At 40.9% G+C, this 24,871-nt stretch overlaps 2 protein-coding genes across 5 annotated transcripts in view; one reads left to right on the plus strand and one right to left on the minus strand.

Moving 5' to 3' along the window:
• The window catches only part of LOC113656605, a 202,459-nt gene that overhangs the window by 77,195 nt on the left and 100,393 nt on the right, over positions 1-24,871 (plus strand). The window lies entirely within an intron of this gene.
• Positions 5,249-22,917, minus strand: LOC113647087. 4 transcript variants are annotated; one of them, XM_047819965.1, is made up of 8 exons: positions 22,651-22,917; positions 21,085-21,168; positions 20,627-20,965; positions 18,760-19,074; positions 8,579-8,719; positions 8,402-8,441; positions 7,178-7,202; positions 5,249-6,955 (listed from the first exon to the last, which is right to left on the minus strand). In XM_047819965.1, the coding sequence occupies exons 2-8, from the start codon at positions 21,128-21,130 to the stop codon at positions 6,920-6,922; spliced, it is 942 nt and encodes a 313-aa protein (XP_047675921.1). In that variant the 5' UTR covers positions 21,131-21,168; positions 22,651-22,917; the 3' UTR covers positions 5,249-6,919. The 4 variants fall into 4 exon arrangements, with proteins under 4 accessions (XP_047675921.1, XP_047675923.1, XP_047675922.1 ...); XM_047819966.1 differs by having other exon boundaries at positions 6,928-7,057; XM_047819967.1 differs by lacking the exon at positions 8,402-8,441.

Here is a 24,871-nt window from a genome sequence, read left to right on the forward strand (position 1 = left end):
CATTTTCCCCTCTCATTTTCCTCATTCATCAACTCCCCAAACTATTGCTTCCATCTCCTCTGTACAGTCTCCTCACTTGTGAGCACCGCTCCATCTCTATCCTTAATAATTCTAACTTGCTGCACATCCTTCCCATCTCGATCCCTCTATCTAGCTAACCTGTACAAGTCCTTCTCTCCTTCTCTAGTGTCTAACCTAGTGTACAACTCATCATATGCCTTCTGCTTGGCCTTAGACACCTCCCTCTTCACTCTGCGCTGTAACTCCTTGAATTCCTGTCTATTCTCTTCAGTCCTGCCCATATCCCACTTCTTCTTGGCTAATCTCTTCCTCTGGATACTATCCTGAACTTCCCCATTCCACCACCAAGTCTCCTTATCTCTTGTCCTCCTTCCTGATGACACACCCAGCACCATTCTCCCTGTCTCCCTGATCACTTCTGCTGTAGTATCCCAGTCATCTGGCAGCACTACCTGACCACCCAGAGCCTGCCTCAACTTCTGTCTAAATTCTTCACAACATTCTTCTTTTTTCTGCTTCCACCACTTAGTTTTCTTCTCTATCTTTGACCTCTTCCTCTTACAGACCATCAGAGTCATCCTACACACCACCATCCTATGCTGTCTGGCTACGCTCTCTCCCACTACCACTTTACAGTCACTAATCTCTTTCAGATTGCCTCTTCTACAAAGGATGTAGTCTACCTGTGTTCTCCTACTCTCCACTCTATGTTCCTCCCTCTTCTGAAAATAAGTGTTGACCACAGCCATGTCCATCCTCTTAGCAAAGTCCACTACCATCTGTCCCTCAAGGTTCCTTTCCTTAACTCCAAACTTGCCCATCACCTCCTCATCACCTGTGTTCCTCTCACCAACATGTCCATTAAAATCCGCTCCTATCACCCTCTCACCCGTGGGAATACTCTCCATCACCTCATCTAATTCACTCCAGAATCTCTCTTCCTCCTCTAACTCACAACCTACCTGTGGGGCATAACCACTAACAACATTCAACATCACCCCTTCAATCTCTAACTTCAGACTCATCACCGTGTCTGACACTCTCTTCACCTCCAGAACATTCCTCATAAACTCCTCCTTCGGGACCACACCTACCCCATTTCTCTTACTATCCACACCATAATAAAACAGCTTGAATCCTGCTCCTATACTACGAGCCTTGCTACCCTTCCACTTGGTCTCCTGTACACACAGTATATCCACCTTCCTTCTCTCAATCAGCCAGCTCTCTAACTTTCCCTGTCATAGTAAAAACATTCAGAGTTCATATTCTCAGTCCTACACTCTTACCTTTCTTCTTCTCTCTCTGTCTGTGCACTCTCCTCCCTCCTCTACTTCTTCGACCAAAAGTAGCCCAATTTCCACCGGTGCCCTGTAGGTCAACAACGCCAATGGCGGTCGTTGTTAACCCGGGCCTCGACCGATCCGGTATGAAATTCGTACTGACGATTCGCATGGTTAAATTTTGCACTGTTTTACACCGGATGCCCTTCCTGACGCAACCCTCTCTATTTATCCGGGCTTGGGACTGGCACAGAAGTCACTGCACTGTGACCCCCACGGCTAGATTAAAGGACATTAAACAGATAAAGTGAGAAATTAATAATTCAGTGTTTAATAAAAAAACATGTAAAGATATAGCTGTAGATACAGTTGGGATGTAAAATTTATCATGGCTTTCAGTCTTTTATGAGAACTGGAGTATTGTGGTGGTTAGTTTTAAGTTTAACACTTGCAGGGTTCTAAAGTATCATGCACTGAGCCTGACAGTCCCTCATTTGGGTCTTTTGTCACATTCTCCCGCCACACATCATATTTCTCATGCAGAAATTTTTTTTGACTACTTATCATATATTTAATATGCCGCAGCACCCAAAATGTATCAGTCCGCACCGCTGTCTCTATGGAACTGGGCAGGAATCAAGCGTGTCTCAGTTCTTAGTCGGGCCTGACACTTATCAGGCAATCAAAAAAAGAGAGGCTACACAATAGCCAATCAGAAAATAGTACAATTGTATATGGGTAAGATTTAAAATAACACCAAAACAACACCAGTCTTAATCTCTCTCTCTCTCTCTCTCTCTCTCTCTCTCTCTCTCTCTCTCTCTCTCTCACACACACACACACACAAACACACACACACAAATTAATAAAATTGAATAAATACTTTGTATTTGGTTAAATTGTGTTCAGTGATCCTTACCAAACACAACACCGCCCCCAGTGTTGTGCTTGGGTGGGGGGTTGGAGATGTCACTCTTGCCTGTCTTGCCAAAACATGAGAGCCCTGCTGTGTACTGTAACAGCTATATATATATATATTGTTGAAATGACACTAAAAGCTTCTTGACTTAAAATGCATTCCTACAGTTTTTAGTACTTTAATGTGTGTGTGGTCTAATGCATTCCTACAGTTTATTTTCTTGTGTTTGCTGCTTTTAGTGTTCTTTAAATGGTTATTTGTGTCGTGTTTACACTTGTCTCACTCCCTAGTCTGTTTCTTATCAAGAAATCTTGTTAAATGCCATTCATAACTTAGTTCATAACTCATCTTCCTCCCTTTGTCTTGGCCTTCACCTGAAACAACCGACCTTCCCCACATTTTCTGTGCCTTTGCCATTATATGAGATGATCCTTTCACTGAAATTGTTGAATGAATTCATAGTGGCTATTTGAAATAAACACTGTTCACTGATTATTTTTCCTGTAGTTTAAATAGATTCATGTCTGTTCTGTGAAGCAATTACAGATGTAATAAACTAACGTGTTGTGGCCCCGGCTTGGGCTGTTCAGGTGGAATGTGTGGAGCAGCATGTGGTAGGGAAGAGGAGGAGGAGGAGGAGGAGGAAAGGCATTTTTCTGGCCTATTTACGGTAAGATTATTTATAGAACTTCTCATGCATTTACTTTTTGATATCACTACTCAGGGAACAGACACAGTTTCAATAGGATGAGCTTCCATGGGTTAACATCAACACGGAATGGTGTAAGAACTATGTGCTTGTTTTTAGCTACTGTTCATAATTAGTGGAGTTTGTGACTGTTAGGTTCAAGCCATTTTATTTAACACAGGAATTCAACACGGTTTTCATTGTCAGAGTGTACGTTCCCCCAAGTGCTAATGCTAAAGAGGCTGTATGTGAACTCTATGAGGCTATTAGCGATCTGCAGAATTTTCACCCTGATGGACTGTTTGTCATCGCCGGAGGTTTCAATCATGCAAATCTCAAATCAGTGCTCCCTAAATTTCATCAACATGTGGACTTTGCAATGAGAGGGGAAAACACACTAGATCTTGTTTACACAAATATTCCCGGCACGTATCGTGCGGAGCCCCGCCCCCACCTTGGCTATTCAGACCACATCTCTGTTATGCTAATTTCAGCATATAGACCACGCCCCAGATTCTCTAAACCGGTTCTGAAGCAGGTGAAAACCTGGCCAGCAGGAGTCACCTGACGCACATGCCCAGACAATCCACAGCCACTTCCAGGACAGCGGAGACAACCGGCACATGTGGCAGGGCATACAGGCGATCACAAACTACAAGTCAGCTTCACCTGCTTGTGATAGCGATGACTCCCTCCCAGGTGCACTGAACGACTTCCACACTCGGTTTGAAGTGCAGAACAATGTAACGGCAAGGAAGTCCATCCCTCAATCCGACGACCAAGTACTCTGCCTATCCATGGCCAACGTGAGGAGAACTCTATGCAGAGTTAATCCATGGAAGGCTGCTGGACCAGATAACATTCCTGGCAGAGTACTCAGGGAATGTGCAGAACAGCTAGCGGATGTCTTCACTGACATATTCAACATTTCCCTGAGCAACACCGTTGTCCCTTTGTGCCTCAAGACTACCACCATTGTCCCCATCCCAAAGAAGTCTACAGTGTCCTGCCTCAAGGACTATCGTCCCGTTGCACTCACACCCATCGTTATAAAGTGCTTCGAGAAGCTTTTCATGAGGCACATCAAGACCAAGCTACCACCCTCACTGGACCCCCTACAGTTCGCGTATCGTCCAAGCCGCACCACAATAACTTACTAAGACCTTAGCCCTGTCTTTGTTCTATTTAACACCAGGATCCTGGAGAAACATTGTCTCATTTCACTGTGTATTGCAACAGATACTGTATATATGGTAGTAATGAGAATAAAAGCTTCTTGACTTGGAAGAAGAAGAGAACATGTGGTGTGTTTGAGGAAAGGAAAGTAAATGTCCATGTTGCTGGATAAATAATCTGTAATTAAACACATGCTTTGAAGTATGTATGCATCTTTGAAATGTATTGAAGTAACTCAGATAATCATCCCAGTGACCACAACACATCAAACATTAAGGTGAATGTTTGTTTTGTAAGATCTACAACAGATCATGTCAGGTTCCTCTCCTAGTGGCACAGACTTACACACACTGGACACATCATGTGTGTTGTGGTTCTTTGGAATAAACCCTATTTCTTTGCTCTATTTGTGTGTGTTGTTGTAACCCACTCAAATAATTGAACTCATGGAATAACTGATGAATATTTCTGTCACTATCTCTCATACATGAGAATAAGTGTTTCTTATTTACTGTACACTTATGTATTTGTTTTCTTTTTCTACCTAATGCATAGCATGTTTAGTCATGTAAAATACACACACACACACACAGACACACACACGACAAAACTTATTTATTCAACTGATTCATTCATAAATTAATTGGTTCCCTCCCTCACTCACAGAACATGGCATTGACCTCTTCAAGCCTTTTTCATCAATGCAGTAGGACAAAAATGTTTCCATGTCCTCTTGACATTGAAAAATAAACATAAAGTCATCCTTTGCCTCAGGAAATTCATCACACATGACCCTTTTGAGGGCAGTTTTTATTTTTATTTTATTTCCCGTGAGTGAGTGAGTGAGTGAGTGAGGGAGTGAGGGAAAGAGGGAGGGAACCAATTAATTTATGAATAAATCAGTTTTGTCCTCAGTTTTTGTAAATGTAAATTCCTCCTCAACTACAGCCGTATGCAAAAGTTTAGACACCCCTGACAATTTCCATGATTTTCATGTATAAATATTTGGATCAGTAATATTTCAGTAGTGAAATGAGGTTAACTGGATTAACAGTAATTGACGATATGCATCGAAACAAAATTAGACGGTGCATAAATTTGGGCACCCTTGCCATTTTGTTGATCGTCACAACCGAGGATGGAAGGAGACAGACCCGTATGCAGGATAGCTTCAAATGAAAGGGGTTTAATAAATAGGGCTGTGTATTGGCAAGAATCTGGCGATACGAATCACAATACGGGGTTGCGATACGATATGTTGCGATACATTGCGATATTGTAAGCAAGGCGATAGATTGGGATATTTCTTATTTTAATTATAGGATAAAGTTTTAGGGAAGCTGTTAAGAACACCAGCATATGCAAACCTTAGAACAAAAAAATCTTATTTAAACAGAACACAGTGGGAACTGCATTTGCATTAATTAGCCCCTGTAACATTCAATATGATTAAACCACTTTATGTGCAGTATGAATAAAGGGGGAAAAAAGTACATTTCTTACATGTATTAAATGTGTTAAATTAAATGTATTAAATGTTAGCTGTTATAAACAGACCATATATATTTTTAGACCCTGCTTAATATCAATGAAAAAATTAAGTGCTTGGAGGATTCCTAAAGAAAACAAAACAAATATAAACAATAAAATATTTACAGATGTTGAACATTCTCAGAACCTTTAAACTTGGATTTTACAGGTTTCTTTGATTTGTATTTATATTTGTCTTTTTATTTAATGTCAAGGTTTTTCTGAAGAAAGATAAACTGGTCAATATGCTCAGATGTCAGGGCACTTCTATGCGCATCTTCATATATATAGCGAACTATTTTAACGTTAACATTAGTAGCGCGCCGTTATGCTAGTACTTTGTAACGAGTGGAGTGGTGCTACCCCTTTAAGAGCAATGTGCCGTTGCTTTATTACTGTTATACTAGTTGGATGTGCGCATGCGCAAAAGTGTGCACGCTTCAGTTATAACAGCACGTGTGTGGAAGTCTGATGCTGCAACCGATATTCTCTTTTATTTTCATTTTCTCATACTAATAAGTATTTTTTGTTTTAGTAACATGTTATTACGGAGGTTTTTCCTGTGTACGGAGGAATAAACCGTTGTAAGTGAAACGTTTGTGAGTACGTCCGTATTTTCGCAGGGGAGGAGCTATCCTAAATCTCCATTAACGTGTTACTTCCTGTCACTGTTTAAGTTCAGAGATAAGAAGACTGCAATCTAGCGGTTGGGATACAAACGGAACAAAATGAAACTGCCATGAATCTGTATAATTTTTTTTTTTTAGAAATATCGATATTTTGTTTTTGAGAATCGATACAATATAGCCAAACAAAATATCACGATACTCATGTGTATTGATATTTTCTACACCCCTATTAATAAATAATGAAGATAAAGACAAAAAGACGATAACAAAAGCAATACAAATGACGACACTTAACAAAGACTAGACATAACGAAGGGGTAAACGTAACTAATGATTCCGCTCACTTAAATATAAAAAGACAATGATGACACAATAAGGATCAGGTGTGGAGACAGGGAGGGGCAGACGAAGGCGGGGCAGACACCAGAGAGATAAACAAAAGGCACGTGGCCAAAAGTCCGGGCTGAGTCCAGACATTGATTTGAATATCTGTAACTAGTTAGCAGTGATTAATTGGAACACACAATTGGTTTGGTGAGCTCATTAAGCCTTGAACTTCATAGGCAGGTGAATCCAATCATGAGAAAAGGTATTTAAGGTGGTTAATTGCAATGGAACACTCTGCAGTAAATCAGAAGATCCTGACATGGTGATGAAGCTCCAAAGATGAACGTCAGCTCAGTGGTGCAGGGATGAAGTTTAAGATGATCTGAAGTCAATGATGAGATCAGAGCAGACCATCCGAGAGAGGAAAGGAGAGGAGAAGAAAAAAAACAACTTTATACCATGTAAAAAATGCCAAAGTTCATCTCTAAAGAAAAGAGATAGAAATGAAATAAATAATTGGTGCCACCTTGTGTTGGTCATTAACTCTGTGGTTGTGTGTTGACTGTTGTGTATGTCACACTGTCGGACGTTGTGTTGTACTTACCACTGTGATGATGTCCGTTTCCATCCTGTAGAGAGATTCAGATTCAGATGATGAAGAAACACTGAACAGTTTTTTCCTGTTTATTGTCTAAACTTTGACATTAACTGCACTGTTCTGTTTACTGAATTCTGTTCACTTACATTTATTAGAATATTTCACACTTTTCTTGTCACATTTCTAATTTAATCCCCTTAAACACTTGGCTTATTATTGTGGCTTCATATTATATTAATAACTGATAATAAATCCTATAAATAAATAATATTAGTGTAAGAGATAGAACACTTCAGACTGAGTGTGTGATGGTGACTGAAAAAAACACATGTTTTTACTTTAATGTAAAAGTCCAGTTTTTTCTCTTTGTTCCTAACACATAGAACCTGGAAAATAGTGAATAAATAATACTGATGTAAGTCACGACCTCAACACGAGTGTATTATGTGACTGAAACAGGTTTGTTTGTGTTTGAACCTCGTCTTAGTCATTTATAGAAATCCCACTGAGCCCCTTCCCTCCATCTCAGTCTGAACTTTCACCTGCACATCAAGATCATTCTCTGTGCTCAAAAAAACTGCTCAATGAAATGGAAATAAAAATAACACAGAAAATAAAAGTACCACAGAATGTCCAGAAGTATAAAGTTTAAAAAAAAAAAAAAAAAACTTTGAGGCTTTTTCTGACCAAAATTTCTGTAATGTACCTTTAAAATGACATTGACCCAGGGAGGGTTGCCATGTTTCTGTAAACTCCCCACATGAACTACAATCAAAATCCAATGATGTTTTTTTGATTAACAACAAAAAAGTGGTCACATTCATTCATTTATTCATCCATTTTCTACCGCTTATCCGAACTTCTCGGGTCACGGGGAGCCTGTGCCTATCTCAGGGGGCATCGAGGCAGGATACACCCTGGACGGAGTGCCAACCCATCGCAGGGCACACACACACACACACACACTCATTCACTCACACTACGGACAATTTTCCAGAGATGCCAATCAACCTACCATGCATGTCTTTGGTCCGTGAGAGGAAACCGGATTACCCGGAGGAAACCCCTGAGGCACGGGGAGAACATGCAAACTCCACACACACAAGGCGGAGGCGGGAATCGAACCCCCAAACCTGGAGGTGTGAGGCGAACGACTAACCACTAAGCCACCGTGCCCCCTAAAGTGGTCACAATTTTATTTAATTTTTTTTTATTTGAATGTTTTCGTACCTGTTCACTGTATTTGTGGCATGTCTGAGACATGAAGATACTGATAATGATGAAATTGATATTTGAAAATGATATTTCAAAATGATATTTCAAAATTATAATATTAGACAATAAACTTAGACACATGTTAAACACAATTACCATACAATTTAAAATAACAATTTTAACCAGTTTTACCTTTCACCCTGCTGTAGTACACAGACACACAGATGATGATGATGATGATGATTACGATCCCAACATATAAAATAATCCAGTTGTTCCCTCCAGTCTGGTGTGAGTCTGTATCATCTGATCCTCTCTCATTAACACTGTTCTCTAAAACACACATTAAACCACACAGAGATATCAGTACAGCGCTGAGGAAAACGTGTCCTCGAAGAAAATCTATCAAACATCAGACTACATTTACTGATATTGTTCAGTGTTTTTCAGCCATACATGAAGATGATGTCATCACTGATCCTTAAATAATAATCAGTGTTCCATCCATCCATCCATCCATCCTCTACCGCTTATCTGGGACCAGGTCGCGGGGGCAGCAGTCTAAACAGGGATGCCCAGACTTCCCTCTCCCCTGACACTTCCTCTAGCTCTTCCGGGGGAATACGGAGGTGTTCCCAGGCCAGCCGAGAGACATAGTCCCTCCAGCATGTCCTAGGTCTTCCCCGGGGCCTCCTCCCGGTTGGACATGCCCGGAACACCTCCCCAGGAAGGCATCCAGGAGGCATCCGGAACAGATGCCCGAGCCACCTCAGCTGACTCCTCTCGATGTGGAGGAGCAGCAGCTCTACTCTGAGCTCCTCCCGAGTGACCAAGCTCCTCACCCTGTCTCTAAGGGAGCGCCCAGCCACCCTGCGGAGGAAACTCATTTCGGCCGCCTGTATCCGGGATCTTGTCCTTTCGGTCATGACCCAAAGCTCATGACCATAGGTGAGGGTAGGAACGTAGATCGACTGGTAAATAACAGACTGGTATATCGATCGCATCACTGCAGTAGATACACCGATCGATCAGCCTGTCGATCTCCCGCTCCATCCTTCCCTCACTCGTGAACAAGACCCCAAGATACTTAAACTCCTCCACTTGAGGCAGGAACTCTCCACCAAGCTGAAGCAGACAAGCCACCCTTTTCTGGCTGAGAACCATGGCCTCGGATTTGGAGGTGCTGATTCCCATCCCCGCCACTTCACACTCGGCTGCAAACCGTCCCAGTGCACGCTGGAGGTCCTGATTTGAAGAAGCCAACAGGACAACATTTACATTTACATTTACAGCATTTGGCAGACGCCCTTATCCAGAGCGACGTACATAAGTGCTTAAATCTCTAACATTGAATACATTAATGCTGGTTCACTAGGTTACATACTTAAGATACCATGAGTTTAAAACATTTGTTCAAAGTTACAATGAAAAAGTGTCAAAGGTTTTTTTTTTTTAATGCAAAAGATAAGGAAAGAAGTGCTAGTTGAAGTGTTTCCTGAATAAGTAGGTCTTCAATCGCCGCTTGAAAATAGGCAGTGACTCAGCTGTCCGGACCTCTAGGGGAAGTTCATTCCACCACCTTGGTGCCAGAACAAAGAAGAGTCAAATGTAGAGAGTTAAAGCCCACTGAAGAGTAGGCTCGTTCACCTTCAATTTGAATAGGTAAGCCCTGCCCCCAATTCACACCTTAAGGGAGACTGAAACTACTCCTGATTAATCAGCTGGGGGAACAACAAAGACCAACACTATAAAATCAACAATGGTATGGAACATAACACAATTCAAATCACACTACTCTAGAACAAAGTGAGGTAAGCAGATAGTATACAAAAGACAGGAACCTAATTTACCAGAAGACAATATAATTAAATGTAGAGAGTTAAAGCACACTGCAAACAACATCACACTGCAAACAACAAAGCACACTGCAAACAACATCATCTGCAAAAAATCCAGTGGTCCCCATACTCCCAGAGCACCCCCCACACCCGGGCTGAAGTTCGCTTGGCCCTCCGATACCTCTCAGCTGCCTCCGGAGTCCCCCGAGCCATCCAGGCTCGATAGGACTCCTTCTTCAGCTTGACGCCATCCCTTACATCCGAGGTCCACCACCGGGTTTGGGGGTTGCCGCCACGACAGGCATCGGAGAGCGGAGAGCTCCGAGCAGCTGCGTCGACAACGGAAGTGGAGAACATGGTCTACTTGGACTCAATGTCTCCAACCTCCCTCGGGATCTGGTTGAAGCTCTGCCGGAGGTGGGAGTTGAAGATCTCTCTGACAGGAGACTCTGCCAAACATTCCCAGCAGACCCTCACAGTACGTTTGGGTCTGCCAAGTCTGTCCAACTTCCTCCCCTGCCATCGGATCCAACTTACCACCAGGTGATGATCAGTTGACAGCTCCGCGCCTCTCTTTACCCGAGTGTCCAAGATATACGGCCAGAGGTCAGATGAAACAACCACAAAGTCGATCATCGACGTCCGACCTAGGGTGTCCTGGTGCCACGTGCAATGATAGACACCTTTATGCTTGAACATGCTGTTCGTTATGGACAAACTATGACTAGCACAGAAGTCCAATAACAGAACACCACTCGGGTTCAGATCTGGGGACGGGGGGGGGGGGGGGGGATTCCTCCCAATCACGCCCCTCCAGGTGTCACTGTCGCTGCCCACATGAGCGTTGAAGTCCCCCAATAGAATGATGGAGTCCCCAGTCGGAGCAATTTCCAGCACCCCTCCCAGAGACGCCAAGAAGGTCGGGTACTCTACACTGCCATTTGGCCCGTAAGCACAAATAACAGTGAGAGACCTATCCCCGACCCAAAGGCGCAGGGAAACGACCCTCTCGTTCACCGGGGTGAACTCCAATACATGGCGGCTGAGCTGGGTTGCTATGAGCAAGCCCATACCAGCCCACCGCCTCTCATCGTGGGCAACTCCAGAGTAGTAAAGAGTCCAGCCTCTCTCAAGGAGTTGGGTTCCAGAGCCCAAGCTGTGCGTGGAGGCGAGCCCAATGTTGGAAAAAAAATCTTAGTAGAAATAATTAAAATATTATTCCTTACAATACTATAACCAAAGTAAAGTATTAGGCCTTGCAAAATATTACAATTGCTGTCATAAGACATATGTAGGTGATGTTGTAGGCCAAAGATGTTTATTGCAACCAGATTCGGGGCTGTTAGGCCTAGTCAGTCTGAGCACATTTGTAATAACAACTTGTTATGTAGAAGGGAAAATACCATTGTTCCCAGACCTTAGCTCATAAATTGTTATGGAAAATGAAGAATACCATGGTTCTCAGACCTTGGTCCATAGCAATAACATGTTATGTAGAATGAAAAAAACAGTGGTCCACAGACCTAGGCCCTGAGAACTAAAGGAAGGAAAATCCATATATGGGCATGTGGTGCTCATAAACTTGTTGTGCAGACTGAAGAAGGCCCAGGTGTTTAGTCTGAGGTCATGAAAAATAAGGGAAGGAAAATCCATAAATGGGCATATGGGTGAAAGGTAATGGGAAATAAGGGGAAATTGGGTCAGTGTATTTAGAAAACATAGGAGATGATTCCGGTAAATAAGGTGATATGGCACCTGGGCTCCTAGGAGCGCCAGGGTATATATTGAGAAGATATCTGAGGTTTTTTTGGTTCTTCGGGGGTGAAGGTGTGTGTGTGCGTGTGGGGGCGCGTGCGCGCGCACGCGGGCGCATGCCCGTGTCCGCGTGTCAAGGTGGGTGGTTTTTATTTTTGCAAGGACGTCGCGAGAGTTCTTGCTTTTCTTGATTGATTTTGCATGACATGCTCTTTTAGGGGGTTTTCATTTGTTACTTTGAATTTGGCAATTTATAATTTGTTGGCTGATTGACCATAATAAAGAAGTTTGCTCATTCTCATCCAGGTCTGAGGAGTTTTCTCAGTATTTTTGTAGTAATTATAGAGTTAACAGTGAAATTTAACTAAAGGCCTAAGAGAAGAGATCACCCAGTGATGTGTCGACTTGGAGACCGGCTCTGAGTTCCGACATATCTAATGGCACCCCAGATGGGACTTCAAAGGGGCTAGCGTGACCTGTGTCCGGGACCAGGACCACTCTCTCTGAAGGGTCACAGAGGCCGGCCATAATATTAAGGTAAGCAGACGCCTGTTATATTCGAAGTCTGTGCGTAGTGAATCTGTGACCTGAAAAGGGAGGGGTGGCCCTGGGAGGCGGACAGCTGCCCTTGAAGTCAAGAACTCTTAAGGGTGAAATACAGTATAATCAGTATAATAACTGGATGAGAAGGGCAATAGATAAAGTTGTTTTTTGTTTTGATTTGTGACTGTGTGAGTGGCAGGGTAAAATCTCATGGGCGGATTCTGTTGTGAGAGGCACACACACACTTAGACAGAGAGAGAGGTGTGTGTGTGTGACAGGCATAATCTCATGAGTGAGTTCTGTCGTGAGAGGCACGCACACGGAGAAAGAGGGAGAGGTGTGTGTGTGTGGCAGAACAAAAATCTCATGGGTGCATTCTGTCGTGAGAGACACCCACACGGAAAGAGCGAGCGAGAGACAGAGTGAGGGGTGTGTGTGTGTGTGACAGAAAAAAACTCATGAGTGAATTCTGGTGTATACATTTTTTTACTTACTTATATTTTTAGTATTAAGGATTGAAAATTCCTGTGGCGTACCGCCGGTGTGTATATAACTCACAGCCGGGACTGAACGGGCAGGTGGAGAAAACGCGTTGGCCCTAGATAAGGTAGGGCTGGTGGGGGCCCCCTGGGGGTACGGTAAAGTACCTGGGGTATGGTAAAGTACCCAGTATTTATAAGTGTTTATATACGTGCACGTTATCATCATAAGTATACGGCGATACACAATGATAAGTGGATACGGCAACGTACACATTGATAAGTGGACAGAGCCAAATGAGTATTCATAAATAAGTGTACGCCATATAAGTATTTAATAAATGATACGTGTACGGTGTGTAATGTGTATGAATTGTTTATCTGCACATGTGTATTTGTGTATTGTCAAACTGAATGACGATCCAGTTTGATGTGTGATAAAGTACAAACAAGCAATTGTGAAGTGTTTTATGGCACTTATAAGATCTTATAAAATGAGTTGCAACGGAAAAAAGCGCTAAGTCACACAAGCAGAACATAACATTTATTTAAGTTACACAAGCATTCAGTTATAGCAGAGAACTGTATGAGACACACTGAGTGAAAATAAGATTCACCTGATTCACCTTGCTTCATAGTTTTCAATATTTTTTAATAAATCCCCAAGGGTCCAAGAAGTATCTAAGCCTTTTAATCCAAATTGCTGTGTTCGCCTTACAATAGTTATTTTTCTGACCGAAGACTGTGCACGGAGTTTATTCCCGTCAATTTTTTCCGACTATCGCTTCCTAGTTGATGAACTACAAATTCGGTGTCATTTTTGTAGTCCAGCTCACATGAGCCAATAGATGCCCCATAGAGCAGAGATAGACAAGCTTAGAAGCCAATACCCGGTAACAGGTATTTGTTTGGCAGTTGGGCCAGCCAGTAATAAGGAGCAAGACCCTGACGTCCCTTTAGCCAATAAGGAGACGATTTTAACGAGGATCGATAAGGGCCATCTGGCAAGGTGAATGTTATGACTTAATTCCCAAACACACACATACACACAGAACTTTCCTGAGTTTTTTTTTCTCTTTTTGTGAGCAGATACTAATGCCTAGTGGGAAAAACCATTCATATAAAATTAAATCATTTTAAGTTTTTTAAAGAATTTAAACAATTCTTGGGCCATTCTTTTTGACTTCATACGTTTTGTTTGTTTTGTTGGGGAAAGTTTTTTTAGTAGTGTTACACCAGGTGTAAGTTATTTTTATTTTATTTATTTTATTTTTTGTCTTTGTCTTTGTTTTATTTTATTTTACTTTTTTGTTGTTTGTGTTTGTTTATATGGATCCCATTAGCTGAAAATCTATACAATCAGCTAGTTTTCCTGGGTCCACACATATGCATATTCATACATACAAATCTGTTTTTAATTCATAACAGGACTAGACATAACTACAATATGATTTATAATTACATTAAGACATATAAAAACCTAATGTAGTGTTTTTGTTTCAGTAAAAGAAACCCTCCATTCTAGCTTCTGTAACTCTGTGCCAGTAAGGCCTAGAATCACCTTGACATTTGTAACACACACACACACACAGAGAGATTGTTTTGGTTCCAATGAGATTGTTGTTTTTTATTTCTCTCTTTTCTGAGTGTTAGAGGTTTTAGAAGCTGAAAACTTGGAGCATTATCTAACCGTGTAGAGTTATATTATGTTATAAGTGGGTCGTTAGATGAGACAATTACCAACAAGTTAACAACAATTTAATTGATTTGTTCTTTTCACTTTTATTTTTTATTTGTATTTTTTCCTTTTTGACAATGTAACAACAATTTAATTTTTACAACTTAACAATTTGTTTTGATTATTTATCTAAGTGATTTAACAGTGATTTAACTGGTAGTTTATTTGATTGATTGATTGTTTATTTGATTTTATTTGATTTATTAGTGAGTTAATAATTGAATAGGTCAATACTTGGTTGAGTATGTAATTATTTGAATGTTCAGTTGATTTGATTTTAATCAATTTTAATTTAATTTTTATTTTGATTGAAGTTATACTTATTGGACTTATACTCTGATCTTGATATCTGCCTTGTCTTTCTTGAGAATTATACTAAAAGGAATCCTGAACAACCACGTTTTCCAGAAAAAGAATAAACATTCAACTGCAATAATTACAGAACCACGTGACAGTGCCACAAGGGCGAGACAAGGGTGCATGATGGAGAAAGGTAAAAGAACTTAATTACTCCAGCTGCAATTGTAATAATAAAGCACAAGATGGCTGAAAAAGAAATTAAGAAGTACAGTACATGGAAAAAATGGCAAGACCGGACAAAAGGAGAATTGCAGTGGCCTGAAGGAGGCACGTTTGATGAGGTAAAATGCAGGAAGATGAGAGTAAGTATAAAATGCTGGGAAGAAGTAAAAAGCATGGTGAAATTTTTTTTGTTTAAATTTTTTACATTTTAGTAAGTTTTTTAGGAAAATGTTGTAATAGTGCAATGTTGGGCTCTGCTAGGAGCAGAATTTCTGTATTTGTACTTACTTTGTCTGATCAGATATACAGAGCATTTAGGCATTCATTTGCAGGGTTGATTGCTTACTGTGCATAATAATATGATGTATGAATGGGCATTTATTGATATGGGTATTGAGAAGAAAATATTTAGGAGAGTTTTTGTTTCTGCTTTGCTTTTGTTTTTGTTCTGTCACTTTTGGTGTGGTTGGAAGTCTGTGATTGGTTGCAGTGATAGGCCCTAAGACAGCTCTTTTCTACTGAAAAGCACAGGCGAACATTGCACTTGCTACACAGTGTGTTTGTGTATCCACTATTACAGTAAACTGGAAGAATAGACTAACTGAAAGAGAAATCTACATATTATCCAGCATATCCATTTGCACCTGTCCCTGTAATTATGGTCTAATTGAAAATAAGTATAAATTTAACAGAAAAGCACATTTAAAAATGAATTACAATGAATCATCTTACAGTTTAAATATCGATTTGTGATGATGTAAGAAGTGCAGTGTCTTTATGTAAGGCATAAGGTACACAGGCTATTTTGACTACCACTTTGGCCCAAAGTTGTAGAATTACAGCATGGACATAAGCTCTAGTTTTCCAAATTAACTAAATATGTATGTGTTCTAGACATTGTAATGAACACAGAAACTTTTTTGAGGAATTTTATACGGATCTTGACAAAACCAGTCATGGAAAAAAAAAAAAATAAATAAATTTGCAGGTAGGGTGAGGTTATGGCCAAGTGACTGGACAAATAAACAAGGTGGTGGTGTAATTCTACAACGGTGGGCTTTACAGGGTTAAAGAAGCTAAAAGCAGAACAGAGTAAAGAACAGGAGTAAGAGTAGGCTACAGCCCAACCCTCAGGTGAATGTGAGGAGCAGCTGCAACCCCTATCTTATAACGAACATTACAGATCCGAGTACAATGGGATCCATCAATACAGTTGGGAGAAGGAGGTGAAACACAAGAAATAGAACTGGAGATCATAGGAGGGCAAGTCAGAGGAGTAATCCGGCAGACGTCAGCAGAAAAAGAACGTCCCAAGGGAGAGCAAGAGGACTGCCCTCCCATGGTAAAGGGCGGCAGCAGAGGAGAAGAAAGAAAATACCCAGAATGCCCAGAAGGGGCTACAGGAGGAAGAGAGGAAGTGCTGGAAGATGATGAATACCGACGCCTGTACTGGGACAGGGAGGTGGAGAAAGCTAATGCCCGATGGGAGGAAGGGGACTCCCACTTATCGAGGCAACAAGCAGGTGCGGCAACGGCATCAACAGCTGGTGGAAGGTACAGAGATGCCCGGCGAGAGAATAAAAGGACGGAGTAACCAAAAGTCTCTCACCCCAATGGAAATGGTGAGCGATGACGACATAAGCCCAAGGGCGGCCCCAGTTGATGTGGAGCCCGCGAACGATATGAGAGGAGTAAGAGTGAGACTGGAGGGAGAAGTGCAGCTGACCCCCCTGGAAACAGCAGGAAAGAGCAATAAAGGAAGCTCTGGAACGAAGCCAGAAAGCAGATGTGACGATGGAGGAGTTACGATGTCAAGCATCATGACTGGAGATGAAGGTGGAGGAATTGGAGTTTGAATATAAATACTTGGTGGAGGAACAGAAACGAGCGAAGAAACAATTTAAAATTATCCAAAGAACAAGGAAGACACGGAAGAAGTCAGACAAACAAAAATGGGGCGACATCCAAAGAAACAGACACATGCAGACCCGATCCCAGATGGGAAGAGGCAAAGGTGGGGAGACGCAGCAGGTGACCCCCGAAAGTGAGAGCTCCAGTGAAGAAGAGGAGGAGACAGAAGACACTAGAGAGCCAACTATCTCTAGTCGGTATCTCTCAACCTCCCGCACCAGCTCAGGCTCCTTCCCCCCCCAGCGTGGTGACATTGCATGTCCCTAGAGCCAGATTCTGTGTCCGGGGATTGGGTCGCCGAGGCCCCCGCCTTCGGCTGCCACCCAATCCACAATGCACCAGCCCCTTACGGTATAATCAGTGTTGTGCTGCTATATTAATATGAAGTGTTTTATTAAAGTTTATCCAGGAACAATAAGAGATGTTTTGAACTGGAGCTCACACCAGATTAAGAAAAGCCCTGTACTTTAGACACACCCCCTTGTCATGTCATTAAAATCTAACCAGGTTCCTTTTTCCATCCTAATGTACTGCTTTTTCCATGAAACCCTGTTCAGAGTGAAATGATCACAAACACTGGGTCACTTTCATTTATTCTACATTTATAATGTTCAATCAACTGGAAATGGAAAGTGAAGATATTTTATCAATGTCAGATCAGAGTTATTGGTTAAGAACCATTTCAGTACTTTATCAGATCACAAGGCTCTTAGATGAGGATTAAGTGTTGATTATTGAGAGGAAGTGACTGAGTGTGTGCTGAAACAGTAGTGAAATACAGGACAGGAGGTGTGTGTTCTCCTCACTCAGTCTAACACAGCCATGAAAAGCTTTAGAATGATCTGTGGGAACATTAAATTGTGTAGTTCTCTCTCAACCAGGACTGAAAAACACTGACATCTACAGGAAACATGCTGCTGAAGTCACTCAGTAACTTTCCAGACTTTTTAAACTTTGTGTACTGTAAGAAATTACAGAAATTGCACCCAAATTCCACTCCAAGGTACACATCTAAAAGAGCTCATTCCTAAAAAGGTTCAAGTATCATAAGGTAATACGTTTAGGACTCTAAACGTCTAAACCTGATGCATTTATAAATATGGGAACGGCAGCAGGACATCATGGATCACCATGAACAAAGGGTTTACGTGACTGCGATTACCATTTAAAGTGACCATTTGGTTGATAACTGTAACAATACTGTACCAAGCCAAGCTCTGCGTGACCGCGATTACCATTTAAAGGGACTATTTGACTGATAACAATTGTAACAATAACAAGACAAGGTATACGTGAACGTGATTAACATTTATAGACATCTGGCTAAATAACAAGGTGTGACCCAGCCATTTGGGAGACACTCAGATCTTTAGCTCAATACACATTCAAAGTAGAATCTCATTTAAACTACAAAGAGGAAAACAGTATAAAATGCGTGAGCAGGATTTGCTCAGGGTTCCTACCGACTAAACTTCTTGTTCTTTATTAAGATCTTCAACATCATCGTCTTATTTTTACACAACACATTTTTTTCTTACAGTACTGATGTGTGTCGTACTCAGTATTGTCTGAGATTAAACCACTTACCAACAACTGACAGTTTAACCTTCTGGACCAAGACAGATTCCTGTGTGTCTGTAATTAACATGGCGCTGATGTAGATTTCTGTATCACTAACACTGATGTTCTTCATCACCAGGGAACAGTTTCCTTTAAGCAGCCCATCCTCAGGAACGTCCACACGACCCTCATATCCTTCACCCTGATATGAATCTTTACCCTTTCGCTCAAACACGGTCTTCTTATTGATAAACCACTTAACGTAAGGAGTTTTGATGAAAAGATGACTCCAATCACACGGGAGGACAACTGTGGAACCCACTGAAGCTGATATCTGAAGACCTTCAGAGACACAGAAAAACCTTTTAGGAAATGATCTGATGTTAGGAACTTTATATTTTTATTTCTTTTATAGAAACTGAATGTTTTTGTTGTTCTGTGAGCTTCATATCTGATCACTTGTTCTTGTCCACATGAAAGTAAAAGTTTTTTTAATTGTTGCTGCAGGATCTCAGTCCTGATGAACATCTCTAATGTCACCCAGATGACCCCTGAACCTTTCTGACAAACTTTCTACAAATAAAATAATTGTCTGTGTTAGGGCTGGGTGATATGGCCTAAAATAAAAATAAAAATAAAAAAATTTTCACAAAAAAATCGATTTACGCTTTAAATCGATTTTTCCTGTATATTTATTTACATACACGTGAGAGATTCCAAGAGACCGTCTGCAAATTGCAAAACGAAATACTATAAGTACTGTCACCAAATTCAGCTCACACACCACTGATGTCCTGAAAGTTATACTACAACACTTATTTGGGGGAAATGTCTTTTTGTATAATTTTTATGATTTTTCATATAAAAAAAGTTCAGTATTACAGTGGTTATTGACTGCTTTTAAAGTATTCCCTTTTCGGGTTTTGCTCTTTGCTGACGGTCCATTGGAATCTGTCTCTTAGGTGTTCGCACATAGAAGTATGTTTTTTATATGTATTTTGTCCAACGTGGAGGAAAGCTTGTTTTGAGGAAAATTGGGTTGTAGCTGCCTCTCTACTTTACTGCGATAAAAAAGAGGTGTTATTTGTGTAATAAGAGCGTTTAGTTATTGACTTGGGAATCTCGAATCTGTGAATATGCGGCTTTATTTTACTTAAGTCGCAATACACAACAGAGTATGTTTGTTGATGCGTATAACAGGAATTTTCTGCATCCAGGATCGCTTTCCAACAGCCCCCTTCTTATCATACTGGATACAGTTTGTAAATGTTTCTAATACGGTAGGTTGTTTTTTCATCTCTCCCACTCGACAGCATGCCTCTGTTTAATGTTTAAGGTGCTGCAGTAAATTAGTCGTACTGCTACCTTTGCTAGCAACAGACTTTAAACACACTTTGCAGCGGGGTGTTGTGTGTTCTGCGTCTGACGCCGCAAAACCGAACCAATTCCATATGACAGATGACACTGTGCCATTCTTGGGAATGAGTTCTTCCCTGCTCGCTGCCATGTTGTTTGTCTATCTCTATGGCAAACGCGCGGAGGAGGGCTGAGCCCATTCGGGACTACAGGAGCCCAGAGGGGAGCATCAGTTAAAGTGTTAAAGAGATGTTAAAGAGAAAACCGATTTTCATTCAAACAAATCGATGTAAACTACACATTCGAGTTACTCGATAAAATCGATTTATCGCGCAGCCCTAGTCTGCGTCTTATTTATGTCTGTATTTGTGTATTTTTCTAACACAACATCTGTTAACTCTAAATAAAGTATTGATTGCATCTATACATCTATACTGATATAATAGATGTTGTTATTGTTCCTTATTTCCAGCTCTGTTACCTGAGACACTGTGACTTCTATAATTAGTCAATATTTTACACTGAACAGTTTACTCACCATAGACTGAGAGTGTAACATTGTTAATTTCTTTCGGTCCTGCAGTGTTAATGTCCACATGTTCCATTGTAAAGGTTTTGTAAAAACCGTCATCAGTAAATCTGACGGTCTTCATCACCAGGGAACAGTTTCCTTTACGCAGCTCGTCCACAGGAACATCCACACGTCCTTCATATCCTGAACCTGAATATGTACCATTACTGCTTCTCTCAAACACAATGACTTTATTGATCTGCCACCTAATAACTGATGTTGGTTTTAACTCTTCAGTCAGTTTACACGGCAGGATGACTGTGGAACCCTCTGCAGCTGATACAGTAACCAGAGATTCTGCACTGTCTGTGGGAGAAACATTACAATCTACAGGATTTGTAACATTTGACAAAACATTGTTGTGATATTTGATTCAACAGAAGGACACTTCTGTCTTGTTGGTGTTGTAGAACCTGCTCACTCACCCACACAGGCACAGAGCCATAAGATGGAAATATAAAGGAGGGACATGATGTCTGGAAGACTCTTGTGGAGTGTTGGCAGATTTTCTGAAACAAACAAACAGAGACACGTTAGAAATAAAAGCTACAGAACAACTGACTGATGTCACACACACTTCTATAGCGCTTAGCATGTGTTTAACTCTTCAGTGAATCCAAATATTTACAAATGTCTCTTAATTTCACTGGTTTAATTTTTAGACTGAAGTAAAAACAACTTGTAAATATACTGTGTTGACCTGTACAGTGTGACCTCAGTGGGTAAGACATGGTCTACTGATCAGAAGGTCATGGGTTTAAATCCCAGCAATGTCACGCTGCCTTTGCTTTATGTTTGATCATGACACTTAACCCTCAACTGCTCATTTGTATAATGAGATAAATGTTAGTTGTTCTGGATCACAGCTTCTGCTAAACGCTGTACAGGGATCAGGATTCAAGTTTTAGTGTTTTTACTGAGTATCAGAATAATAAGAGACTCGTTACATCACAAAACTCAACCTGAACTAACTCTGACAACAACCCAGTCTCACGACAGTTGGTCACATAGATCACGAAATTAAATCCATTGATTTGTATTTTAAACACGAATTTCATTTTCCCGTTCGATTTGCCATTCGGAAGCACTGTTTTTTCTCATTTGTAATTCAGACAGTAATCGGACAGTAAACTAAACACTACATTACCCATGAGCCTTATCTACTTTTTCTATCTTGAAGACGTCAGCTAAAACTACCTGATGACCCACCGCTGATTCTCTTTTAATGATCTCCTCATCTTTTTTTCAACACATAAACATGAAAGTGTGCTTGATAATTCAACAATACGATGTCATGAACATCTGTTTTATTCGATTCTCCAGATTTATGCAGACAGTGAATTCTCCTTCATTGCGCTCAAACCACTTCCCAGGTAATGTTACTTGAATGTAATGATCAAATTTGAACATCTAGAATTCGCTGCCTGCAGAAATCAGCCAAATTCACAGAAAAAAATCATTTTCTACCGCTTATCCGAACTTCTCGGCTCACGGGGAGCCTGTGCCTATCTCAAGCGTCATCGGGCATCGAGGCAGGATACACCGTGGACGGAGTGCAAACCCATCGAGGGCACACACACACTCTCATTCACTCACACACTACGGACAATTTTCCAGAGATGCCAATCAACCTACCATGCATGTTTTTGGACCGGGGGAGGAAACCTGAGTACCTTGAGGAAACTCCCGAGGCACGAGAACATGCAAACTCCACACACAAGGAGAAGGCGGGAATCGAACCCCCAACCCTGGAGGTGTGAGGCGAATGTGCTAACCGCTAAGGATCAGTGATTGTGTTTATCACACAGAGCAGAGTCTAGAACATTAACTGCTGAAAGAACAGACCACCGATTTAGATCAATGTAACCCACAATTCTTTTCAAATCAATGCCAAGTTTTTTTTCCAACAGAAATTTCTAGAAATCACCAAAATTCACAGAAAATAAAATAACAAAAATAGTGAGAGAGAAGAATTTAAAATTCAGCTTTACCTCAGAGACAGAAGAACATTTCCAGTGTGAATTTAATGTCCTGCTGCCATCTGTTTGGTTATATTACAGCATCACCATGACTGAAGGAAGTGTTTACTTTCTCTTTAGTTTAGTCTGATCATGAGCGGTTCTAGGGTTTTATCTTTAGGGGGTTTTAGCCCTCAGTGAGAATTTAAAACAAGAAGAGTTTTATATTATATATTATATGACTACATAGTAAGCCAAAAGTTATGGTATTATTTAAAATGGCAAAAGTGGACACCAAAATTTTATACATGATGTAATGATGCCAGTCTTGAATCAGATCAGTTCATGTATGTGTGTATTCTCTACAAACAGTGTGTCCAATGTATGCAGTCATTAATAAACTAATATTCACAAGACAAAGAACAAATCAATAAATGTTATTTTTATTTAGTATTGAATGGATTGTTTGTATTAATATTTTGTTTGTGCTACAACTCTGGTAATAAGAATAGTGACATTTCACTGCTTTTTGGTTGCCGTCTTTGCGTCTTTCAGCCGATTAACGTTATAGATAAACGCCTCCCGCTCTGACTGCGCGTGCACGCTGCGCGTCTCCGTTCAAATAAACACAGACAGCTAATGACGCCCTTATGAAAGACTACAACGCACGTGCACAATAGCAAAGTAAAAAAAAATCGCTCTTGGATCAAACTGTTAAATAATTTTCTTTCCCATCGACGACATGTTCTGCATTTTAACACTTAAAGGCGGGAATCGAACCCCGACCCACCAGGTGTGAGGCGAACGTGCTACCCACTAAGCTACCTGACTGGAAAGAACATCTCCACTCACAAGAACCACACCGCGATGAGAGATGGCACTTTAAATCTGTTAATAAGGAGAAATCATCAGATCCAACGGAGAGGCTGCTCCAACTCTGACACACACACAGTTGTTTACAGGAAAGACCTCAGAGCGCATGCGTCCACCAGCCTCATGCAGTGAGACTCATTGGTTGTTCAAACGAAAGAAATCTAAAAAACAGACAGCAAAGCTGGCAGAACCAATAGAGGCTGCGAGTGGGCGGGTCTATAACGCATACACAAAAACAAACAACATACGGAAAGTGAAAAGGGAAATCACCAGACAAGAAGGAGGAAAGAGGTGTATAAAGTTTTGCTGTAGTTTGCTACCGAGTCCGTAAATGTCATAAACCCATTGAAATTAACAAAAGCACTTATAGAAAAATTAGGAACAGTTGAAAGTATAAAGACATTGAGGGATGGCAAACTGATATTGTTCTGTACAGATGATAGACAACAAAAAATGGCCCTGGGACTAAAATCACTACTTGGACACAAAGTAGTGTGCTCAATCCCAGAAGAATTGAGGTGTGATAACAGGGATCCCAACTGATGTTTCAGCTGAGAAAATCTTAAGAAATATATCTGGGGCAACAGTAAAGGATGTCAGGCGGCTCAAGTGCCTTAGAAATAATGAGAAGACTGACAGCCTCTCAGTAAAGTTAAACTTTGTTGAGAACAAATTGCCTGAGAGAGTATATTTAGGCTTTATGAGCTACAATGTCAGGCCATGTGTTCCCCCGCCACTAAGATGTTACAAATGCCAAAGCTTTGGCCACATAGCAGCAGTTTGTAAAGGAAATCAGAGATTTGCATGGTGTGGAGGTGAGCATGAATATAGTAAATGTGGGCAAGGTATTAAACCAAAGTGCTGTAATTGTGGAGGAGAGCACGGTGCAGGATATGGAGGTTGTTCAGTAAGGAAGAATGCAGTGAAAGTACAAAATGTCAGAGTGGCAGAAGGAATATCATATGCTGAGGCTATAAAGAAAGTAAAACAAGGACCCAAAGTAATTGAAACAAGGACAACAGCACCACAACAAAAGACAGTGGTGAAAGAGCAAAGTAGAGTGAAGTGATTGTTGATAAAGTCTCATTCGTAGCATTCATAGCAGAAGTGGTGAATTGTTCAGCCCACACTGAAAGCAGGACAGAGAGAATTAAAATCATTATTAGAGCTGCAGAAAAGTACTTGGAGTTAGAGGATGTTACAGTAGATATGATAAATGAAAAGCTTAAGTCACAATCAGTAATCAGTCCAACAGTCAAACATGTGGTGGTATATAATGGTGTTAACAATAATGCAATGGAATGCAAGAAGTTTAATTGCCAATGGTCAAGAATTAAAAAAATTGATCACAAATCAAGAAAATAGTCCGGACATTATATGT

Source organism: Tachysurus fulvidraco, chromosome 10 (assembly GCF_022655615.1).
Source record: "Tachysurus fulvidraco isolate hzauxx_2018 chromosome 10, HZAU_PFXX_2.0, whole genome shotgun sequence".
NCBI lineage: Eukaryota > Metazoa > Chordata > Actinopteri > Siluriformes > Bagridae > Tachysurus > Tachysurus fulvidraco.